This window comes from Zalophus californianus, chromosome 16, assembly GCF_009762305.2.
Source record: "Zalophus californianus isolate mZalCal1 chromosome 16, mZalCal1.pri.v2, whole genome shotgun sequence".
NCBI lineage: Eukaryota > Metazoa > Chordata > Mammalia > Carnivora > Otariidae > Zalophus > Zalophus californianus.
Window position 1 is genome coordinate 40,094,548 of NC_045610.1, and position 10,828 is coordinate 40,105,375.

Below are 10,828 nucleotides of genomic sequence, written 5' to 3' on the forward strand. Positions count from 1 at the left end.
TTTGATCTGTAATTATTTACTAAGACTTCTGGAAATGTCAAATAACTTTGTAGGGATTGACTGAAACCCTCTGTGACCCTACTGTGAGAAGCTCTGATAATGGCCAGTACATACATGGTATCTTCTCACTTGAGACTGTCTCGTGCTTGCAAGCAGCAATTACTCAATGATTACTTTTCTGCAAAGTTTGTGGGATCAAGTCCATTTCTCTCTGATGGATAGGTTGAAGGAGGAACCTAAGCTATGTTTTCATGGTCATCAGTCCCAGGGAGATGGAGGAACAGGGTTATGGCGTGAGAGTTCCAGCTCCATGTCCCTTGTTAAACAGTCAGAAACAACTCCCATTCCCTAAAGAGTGGAAAGAGAAATAGCAAACATTTAATGAAAGGATCCATGTTATTTCTTCAAAATGCTCTAGATTCACTCCCCCAACTCTTCCTAATTCTTGTTGAAAATATTTGGAGAGCTCAGTGGTTACAAAGTTTTGGAGAACACCGACATCTTCAAAAATAGCTTGGGGGAATGTAAAGTATGTGAGTATGGATAACAAACAGCAGAGTTCAACAGGGGTCAGACTCATGACTATTCAAGGAAATGAAACATTAAAGATCTTTTCCCCTGTTCATGCTGTTCCTATATAGGCTTCTTTCTATAGCCAAGGAAGGATTTTAGAAGGGAAGGTCGCAGCTTCTCACCTCATGTACCTTGGCCAAAAACAATCCTAGAACTTGTCTGACTGGCTCTAGTGAGGAATATAAGTAAACAAGACCTGAGTAAACAAAAGAGAAACCTGCCTATCACCTGTGGAGTCAAGTAATGTAGGGCACCTTCCTGGGAACTTACAAATCAGTGCCTGTCTCTCAGAGAAATGGGTAATGTGCTTCCAGAGAAATGTCATTTATTATCATGTCGACAGCAATGACTTAGGGAAGAATCGGAGGAATACAAGGTATTCTATCTAGCAATGCAGACCCATTGTGGTAGTAAGAAACTAAGTACCTTAAGGGGCTGGGGACTTTTTAAGCCTTTCTGGTAGGAGCAAGTATTGACCTCTCTTTCATGAATGAGGGTCATTTTCATCACCTTGGGATGTTAAACTCTGACAGTTCTGATGATGAAGCAAGGCTGCACATGCTCATAAGAAGAAATGATTTTGCCATCCTTAATCTCCTGAGTGATGGTGCAGATTTTAACCAGTATTCGGGGCAGGACTCTGTAGGCACTGCAGGGCTCGTGTGTCCCACGGGGAGCTGAGGATGATGTACTGTAAACTGGGGCTGTGCATTCTATGGCACTGGCCTTACTGGAAAGCTCACATTTGGTGGCACACAGGTTACAGGGAAGCCTAGAAAAAAACAGAATTTTACCTGTGATTGAGGGAAGGTAATGATGGTGATGGAGAACAATAGCGGTGGGTAATTTTTCAACATGTGTCACTCAAAACAAGTACTCCCAAATGCTTATTCATTCATTTTGTTCTATCGTTAGTGAAAGAAAAAGAATGAGAACAGAACCATGGGAAGGCAGCATCTTAGGTTTAGAAGCATTAGATTATGTAAGCTGCCATTATGTAAGCTTTCACTGCATTGTGGAAGAACACCATGCCAGGAGTTGAAGACCAGGTGCAGCCCAGCTCTGTCACTTACCAGCTGGTGACCTCAGATAAGTCAACAAACCCTCCTGAGCTTTAGTTCTTCATCTGCAGACTGGGTATAATGGGAACTAAACTTACAGGGTCAGCAGTGAGAAGGGCCAAGTTGAGGGGCTTATTATCTGAGGAAAAGAAGTTAATCTGATATTTTTCTTATCAGCGAGTCACAATACTACTGGTGGCATGATCCCCATCTATGGAAGAGTCCTCAGTGCTTTATCTGGAAGCTTCAAAGTGCCTTCTGGGAATATTTAAATGAAACTTTACAGAATTGGAGTTGGAAGCAGTTAACAGAACTCTTTATAGAAAGCATCATCTTTCTTTGATGATTCAAGGCACTTTAGTATATTGTAGTTCCTCATAAGGACTAGCTATGGTTAACCTTGTGCTAGTATAATGTGGCAGTTAAAATGTGCCAGTTAAAAGAATGCTGTGAACAGAGCTTACTGACTATTTTGGGGAAGAAGGTCTCCGTAACAATTGTAACTGAGTCTGCATCTGGGCATTACTTTGGACTGAGTTGCTTCCTCTAAAGAGTTGTGCTCTATCTGGGTCAGTTCCTTATGAGTTGGTTGGCTTCTTATCATTGAAAAGCATTACAATTTCTACTTTAAAAACGATGCTAAAACACACATATCTACATGCTGTTGTTGGCATCAAGGACACGTGGCTGGACAAGGATGGGCATTTCAGCCTGAGCAGAATGTTCCTCCGAAGGGAACAGGGTCATCCTATTCAATCTCATGAAAGTTCATCTCAGTGGGGGAAAATCTAAGTCACCAGGAATATTTGAATATTTGGGAAAACCATTTTTCCCCTTGTACTTTAAAAAACTCAGCATACAAGGAATTAACCTGGCACACTGGCTCTTCAAAATGACCCAACTCAGCTAAGACCTCAAATTTGGACTAGGCTACAATTGTAGGTCTCCAAACAGCACAGCTTGAGACCATACATCACAAGTTTCCATCACTGGCAAGAAGATCAAAGCACACGCCCCCTGTTGCCAGTGGCAGTATTACATGTATGTGAGCATATTTCCTAGTAGAAGCTGTTTTTTATTTTACTTACTTGACATCTGAACTCTCCAGAAGGCTGTGGTATGTGGCAATCTCACACTCCAGCCGAGACTTGACATCCAGCAGAATCTCGTATTCTTGGTTCTGTCTTTCCAGGGCACACCGGATCTCTGCCAGCTGAACCTCCACGTTATCAATGAGACACTGGATCTGGGCCAGTAAGGCTGTGTAGCGGGCCTCTGTCTCCACCAGGATGCATCCCTGGGAATCTCTCTACCATGGAGGAGGAAAGTAGGGTTTATAATGATGACTCGTTGGAGCCTAGGTCACTTGTAAACTGCATCATTTTAAACAGTGGTTTCTTTGTGACAGGTACTAATGAATCTCCAAGCCCTCTTATTACTTCCTAACCAAATAAATCCAAAACCAAAATTATCAACTATGCTAAAGCTCGCTTCCCTTTATCCTCTTTACTTAGTTTTGCCTCCCTTTAAGTATTTACTTCTTTCTTAATCACCTAATAATATCCTACCACACTCTCCTACCTGTGAGACAAAAAAATATTCCAACTTATTTTACACCTGGGCTTTAAGAACCTGTTACCATGGTACCTAATAAAGAAGTTAGCAGCATTTAGCTGTAAACAATTCTTTCACTGAGTCCATTCCTTTATATCTAAAACACAAGAGTTGAGACTTTGATGATTAAAGTTCTTTCCTGCTCCATCATTCTGTAAGTCTACGGATAATGGAATTTTAGGTTTGAATAACTATTATTTGCATGGTTTTCCCAATTTTTAGAGAGGAGAAAACTGAGGTTCAAGGGGTTAGGTGAGTGAGTTGCCCATGGTCACATGACCAGCTGGTGACAAAACCAGCTTTGGGGCAGGATCTCCCAAATACCCTTCACATCAGAGCATTTAAATAATTCCCTACTTCAGAGAGGCAATACAATGAGGCAGAGGTGGTTCCAGCTTTGGAAACTGAATTCTGGCTCGGACTCATTTCTTCTGTGACTTTTAACAAGTTACTTAATGCCTCAGGATCTCAGTGTCTCCATCTCTATAAAGTAGGCAAGATGGAACTCACCTGGGATTTGGCGTGGGAAAATCACGTTAGCTCCCTGAGCCTCAACTGAAAAATTGGATTACTAATTATGCTACCTTCTTTATAAAATTATTTTATAAATTTGGTAGTTTGTAAAAATGTTTTGCATGTAATAAAATGCTCCCTTAGTGTTTCCCAAAGTGTACTCCATGGATCATTATTGCCATGACATACTCTTTAAAAAAGGGGTCCAGAGTCAAATAAGTTTGGAATGCTGAATACCCTATATCTCCTTCTTGGAGATCTATAGTGCATATTAGCTTATTAAAGACCTGCAGGAAGGTACCCTGTTGAACCTATGTTTACTCCAGCTTTTCCCAGGCTTATTTGACCGCAAGCCCTTTTTTGGCTATAGACCCTTTAACAAACAGAGGAACTTCTGAAGGACACAATTTGGGAAACATTGCAACATGCAGGTGTCAGGGGCTATTGCCATCACTGCTGTGTTAGGCTTGGTCAGCTTGCTGGGTACCATTCGGTGCTGGGCCTGCAGTTCAATCTCCAGGGCATTCACGGTGCGTCTCAGTTCAGTGACCTCCTTCAGGCAGCACTGCTGCTGTTGAGAGCTGGTCACCACCTGCTGGTTCAGCCCCTCCATCTGAAACACAAAGACCATGAATATTCTGAAGCAAAACGTGACTTTGATTAACAGGCACCTGGAAATGCAATGTCGACTTTTTGGTTTTGACTTTTCTACCCTCCCCACCTGCATGTTGAACCATTGTTCCACTTCTCTGCAGTTTGTCTCCATGATGGACTCATACTGACATCTCATTTCTTGTAGAACCCGGTTTAGATCAACTGAAGGGGCAGCGGTCACTTCAATGTTGAGTCTGTCCCCAAGCTGGCTCTGTAAGGAATTGATTTCCTATGGAAAGAAAAAGAATGTGAAGTCACTTGGTGAACAGATGACACCCTTGTGTTCTTGTTTGTCTAACAGCAATAATTTAGCTTAATTGTATCTGAAATGTAGCTCACAATAAAGGAATAGATGATTTATAGGTGCTATTGAGATGCTATAAAATGACCTCAGGCTATTTCAGATATGACTCTGTGTTCAAATATGTGGAACATTAAAAGGAATTAATTAGTAAGATCAGAGTCTTAAGGAATTTAGATCATTTCTAGGGATGGGTAATGGTGAAGCAGCAGAGAGGTAGAATTTATAATAAGAGACCATAGTCTCTATGACACCAATATGGGCTTTTGCCAATCGGACTTATAGCAATAGTGGCAGAAGTCTGTGTTAGGGATGCCTTCAAAAAGATGCGAAACCTGTGAGGACAGGAGAAAGGTTGTGTTTCCTTCTCCTGGAAAAGCTGGAGAGGGCAATGGAGGCCTCAGATACTGTGTTATAGGCGATGGATTTGAAACACATGGAGCCAATGGTAGTAGCTGAAAAGCAGAGTAGTATCTACTTTTTGGAGACACCTTTTGCCAAGTTCAACTCAAGGGAATTACTGCAATTTTTAGAGGCTTAGCTTGTAAGGACTCTCTTGGTTTTTCTCTAACCTCTTCATGGTTGTGTTTGAGGCAGAGGAGCTCCTCCTTCAGAGACTGGACTTGTGCCTCCAGGTCAGCCTTGGCCAGGGTCAGCGCATTCAGGATCTGCTGTAGGCCTTTGGTGTCTGCCTCCACCAGCTGGCGTACAGACACCTCAGCTTCATACCTTTAAAAATGAGACATAGAAAGAAAGGCATTAAAATGCAGATGGTGTAAGTCAAGCCAAGCAGAACTCCCTTCCACATTTTCCTTTGGGCCTCTCATTTATTATATTTCTGAGGTGGGTTTTATTCTCTTTAGAGGTGAGATCACTTGATAAGCATCACCATGTGATTATTATTCCTTAATCAGTTTGCCGGCCTGAGGCCATATTGCTGTTCTTTGAGATAAGGGAATTTATCCTCCTTCCCTTGCCTCTAGAGGCAATGCAGTAGATGTGGAAAGAGCAATGGATTAGGAGTTAGAAAACTCGGATGCACATTTTAGCTATGTCTTGTCCTAGTTGTATGTCTTTGGATGTAACTGAACCCCCTCAAACCACAGTTTTCTTGCCTTAAACAAGGCAACTATATATTAGCCCTCCCTATTTTCCTGAATTACTGTGCAGGTAATCAGATGGGTTCTTATGTTAGAAACTCTAAGTACTGTTCACATGTGAGTGGTTATTAATCTTTATCATTTATTGAATGTGAAGGTTTTTTTTCTGGACTGGTGCTGGTATGGTACGGATCAGGAGGTTTAGCAGATTTGGGGATAATCTTCTTGGGAGCGTGTAGTCAGAAGTGGGGTGAATTCTGTCGTGAATGACAGTGCTGGGTGGGCTTACTTGGCTCTCAAGTCATCAGCAGCCAGTTTGGTGTTGTCAATTTGTGAGACCAGTCTGGAATTCTCAGCCTTGGTACACAAGATCTAGAATTAAGAAATTGTACACACAAATGAGACAAACACCAGGATCTCCTTCTTTAAAAACCAAGGGCTTGTGTGTATGGCAATTAACTGGGGCGGGAGGGGGGCAGTTAGGCTTTTCATAGCTATACTTAGGAAGCTTGGGAAGCTTTGGGAAGTCCGAGTTTTTGTTATTTTCCTAAAAAAATCAGCAAAAACCACTCCAATAAAAACGCTTGTATATGTTTTACTGTTAAAATATAAAATCTGCCCTTGATTTGCCTGTTCTGGAATGTAACTGCCATGAGGGCAAGGACTTTTTAGCTCACTAATATTTTCCCAGAGCCTAGAGTAATGTCTGGTGTCTTACTGGTGGTGTTTGGTAAATACTTGTTGAAGAAATAAAACGGAATAAATCTAGCATGTACAGTAGCAGCAGCACGTGGCTCTGATCAGGAGCTAGGCTCGGTGTTGGAAGAAACCATTGAAACAATTTGGAGATGATGAAATGAGCATGAAAGGGAGAAACAGTGGTGATGGTAGCAAAATGGGTAAAACATAAAATAATTCCTAAACTGTTTAGGAACTTATTAAAACAAAATGCTCTTTCTCAGATCCCCATTTTCTTATTTTTGTCAAAGAAATGGCAGCAATAGGCTGTTGACATATTTTGGCACATGTTGACAAACTTGTAACACAGCAGAATGTATCTCTGGAAGATGAGTAAGTATAAAACTCTGAATATCGCCTCAAGATGACAATTTCATTCAAGAGATTTTCTTTTTCTACAAAATATGTTTTTCCAGCATAAGATGAACTAAAAATATTAAGGTTTAGCAAATGGCTATGGCTTGGAGAGTGTCATGACACGACCTGATTATACACGTTCCTAAGAATCTTACCTTCTGCTGGAGCTCCTCAATGGTGGCATAGTAGGACACGTAGTCAGGACATACAACACAGAGCTCTTTGTTACACTCTTCCTGGATTTTGCACTCTAGTTCAGCATTCTCTTGTTCCAAGATCTGCACCTTCTCCAGGTAGTTAGCAAGGCGCTCATTCAAGATTTGCATGGTCTCTTTCTCATTACTGTTGATGCCTTCACCGCACCAGCTGCAGTCATCCAAAAGGGGACAGGTATTGAAGTTGCTTATTAAGCAGATGGGTGTGAAGTAAAAGCAAGGAGTGGGTCTGGCAGCCCTCAGAACATGGCCAGTTGGTTGGCTGCTGTTGGCTTCAAGACCGCCATGTTGGCAGCTGGTATTAGAAGAAATGGTCCGAAAACTTGTAATCCTAGAGCAGCCTTGGTGTGGCGTTGAACAAGAAATCGTTGTTGTTGTACAGTCCTTGGTATCCATAGTGTGTACCCACTTTTGGTTTATTTCAGTCTGTGGTCCCGATCGAAAGCTCAAGCAGCCACGACTGTGTCTGAATTCCAAGCTTCTTGGCTATTTCCTCTTTGAAGTGCTTATATAGCCTTTGCTCTAGGTGGGGTCACAGATGGCAGGATGTTTTCCTTTCTAATGTTTATATCAAATCCCATAAGAACATCTCATTAGTCTGCTTTTTACTTGCCTGAGAAGAGTTACTTGTCTCATAAAAATGTGCATTGAGGCTGTTACTAAGTTATGACCCATCACAACTACCACTTGCCATTGGATCCAGAACTTCACATGAAGTCTTCAAAAGGAACTGTCGTCACAGTTCTAACAGCATCCATTATTAAGTAGATGTGAGCATATTAAGTTCATTGAATCCTTGTTGACCTCTCCACCTGGCATTAAGCTTGATCAGGAATGAGTTCACCCTTCTTTTCCTTTCTTCTCTAGAAAAGGGAAACTATTAATACCTAATAATTATTGGAGAACTTAGAAATCAGTGTTTTATTTTATTCTGCCCCACTGATTTTCCCATTTTCATTGTTCAGACATTGTGAGTATGGGTTAAAATGTTAGTTTTAAATAAGACCCTTTTTAAAGGGGATTACTAGATTCCTGTTTCAGTTTGCCAGGTAGGTTTTGATTGCTAATAAGAAATTTCTTGGAAAAGAGGCTTTGGAAACCTTTTGGTTTTCCAAAGCCTACATTTTATGACATTTTTAGTGCTCAGTGTTTGCTTGTGGAATTACATTAGCTAAAAATTTGTCATGGTGTTGGCTTATGTTTGCTGTTTAAACATGATCTGTTTAAAGGCATATGTTTTTTTTTTTTCCTCAGGAATACTTTCTCAGCATTTTCTTAAGAAAGTTATTTGTTCCTGATCCTTTATGGAGGCTCTAGGAGAGAATAATTTCCTTGCCTTTTCCAGCTTCTAGAGGCTGCTCATTCTCCTCAGCCCATGGCCCCTTCCATCTTCAAAGCCAGCAGTGGCAGATCTTTTTCACATGGCATCACTCTGACACTAACTCTTCTGCTTCCCTCTTCCACACTTAAGGACCTTGTGATTATACTGGGCCCATGCATATCATCTAGGATAATCTTCCTATTTTAAGGTCAGCTGATTAGCGACCTTACTTCCCCTTTGTAACGTAGCCTAACATATTTAAAGTTTGTAGGATAACGACACGAACATCTTTGGGGGCCCATTATCCTGCATATCACATAATGTAAGGAAAAAACACAGTAATTAACAAAAGCACCAACAAATATAAAATACACAGGAATAAATTTAGTTGGAAAGGTACACTACATGAATAAAATATTAAAATGCACTGAAGAACAGAAAACTAGAATAAATGGACAGATATATCATGTTCTTGGACTGAAATACTGTATTCATCACTATAAAAATGTCAGTGATTCTACATTAATTTAACTTGGATTCCAATAAATTTATTGAGATCCTCCCAAAATGTGATTTTTTTTCAATCAGATAAGATAATTCTGAAGTTTTATGAGAAAAAATTAATCAAATTTGAATAGCCAGGAAAACTCTAAAAAAGAAAAATCACCAAGAGATTAGTCCTTCCTATTTTAAAGCCTCAATAATTAAAATACTATAGGATTCATGCCTGAATAGTCAGACAAATGGATAGAATAGAATAAGGAGTCTAAAATAGACCTCTTTTGGATGCCTGGGTGGCTCAGTTAGTTAAACATCTGCCTTTGGCTCGGCTTATGATCCTGGAGTCCTGGGATTGAGTCCCGCATGGGGCTCCTTGCTCAGAGGGAAGCCTGCTTCTCCCTCTGCCTGCCACTCCCCCTGCTTGTGCTGTCTCTCTGACTAATAAATAAATAAAAATCTTTTAAAAAATAGACCTCCTTACAGATTGGGATTTAGTATATGATAAATGTGACACTTAAAATCAGTGGGGGAAAAGATAGACTATCATATGTAGTTTGGGGACAATTTTGTATCACTTGAGGTCAAAGGTGGGGCAGGAAATGTTGGAATCATACCTCATGCCTTATAGAAAGACAAATTACAAATTTTTTAAAGGTTTTATTTATTAGAGAGAGAGAGAGCAGGAGCAGAGGGAGGAGCAGAGGGAGAAGCAGACTCCCCATTGAGCAGGGACCCGGATGCAGGACTTGATCCCAGGACCCTGAGATCATGACCTGAGCTGAAGGCAGACCCTTAACTGACTGAATCACACAGGCGCCTGACAAATTACAAATTAATCAAAGATTCAAATGTGAAAAAATTAAATCATAACTGTACTAATATGAGACTTCTTTTATAAATTTGAAGTCAGAAGGCCTTTCTAATAATGACCAAAGTAAAAAAGCCATAAAAACTTATAAACTTGACTACATAGAATAACTTGTACATTGGTAAAAAACACATCCTCTAAAATCAGAAGACAGATGACAAACTGGGAAAGCATATTTGCAATAACACCATAGATAATGACCAGGAAGAAAATAGAAAAGGCACTCAATTTAAAAAGTGCCTTAGACACAGAGAACCCCTCTCAAAATCAATAAAAATAGGTCAACACCCCGACATCTAATAGTAAAACTTACGAGTCTCAGAGACAAAGAGAAAATCCTGAAAGCAGCTCGGGAGAAGAGATATGTAACCTACAATGGTAGAAACATTAGATTGGCAACAGACCTATCCACAGAGACCTGGCAGGCCAGAAAGGACTGGCAGGATATCTTCAGAGCACTAAACGAGAAAAATATGCAGCCAAGAATACTATATCCAGCTAGGCTGTCATTGAAAATTGAAGGAGAGATAAAAAGCTTCCAGGACAAACAAACACTAAAGGAATTTGCAAACACGAAACCAGCCCTCCAAGAAATATTGAAAGGGGTCCTCTAAGCAAAGAGAGAGCCTAAAAGCAGCATAGATCAGAAAGGAACACGGACAATAAACACTAACAGTCACCTTACAGGCAATACAACGGCACTAAATTCATACCTTTCAATAGTTACTCTGAATGTAAATGGGCTAAATGCCCCAATCAAAAGACACAGGCTATCAGATTGGATTAAAAAACAAGACCCATGGATATGCTGTCTGCAAGAGACTCATTTTAGACCCAAAGACACCCCCAGATTGAAAGTGAGGGGGTGGAAAACCATTTACCATGCTAATGGACACCAAAAGAAAGCTGGGGTGGCCATCCTTATATCAGACAAATTAGATTTTATTTTATTTTTTTTAAGATTTTATTTATTTATTTGAGAGAGAGAGAATGAGATAGAGAGAGAGAGAGA

At 40.4% G+C, this 10,828-nt stretch overlaps 1 protein-coding gene across 1 annotated transcript; it reads right to left on the minus strand.

The window, feature by feature from the left end:
• Positions 1-1,092: 1,092 nt before the first annotated feature.
• KRT39 (keratin 39) lies at positions 1,093-7,522 on the minus strand. Its single transcript, XM_027624842.1, has 7 exons — positions 7,067-7,522; positions 6,106-6,188; positions 5,289-5,445; positions 4,483-4,644; positions 4,249-4,374; positions 2,723-2,943; positions 1,093-1,345 (listed from the first exon to the last, which is right to left on the minus strand). Exons 1-7 carry the CDS (start codon positions 7,520-7,522, stop codon positions 1,093-1,095), a joined length of 1,458 nt encoding a protein of 485 aa, XP_027480643.1.
• Positions 7,523-10,828: the final 3,306 nt, after the last annotated feature.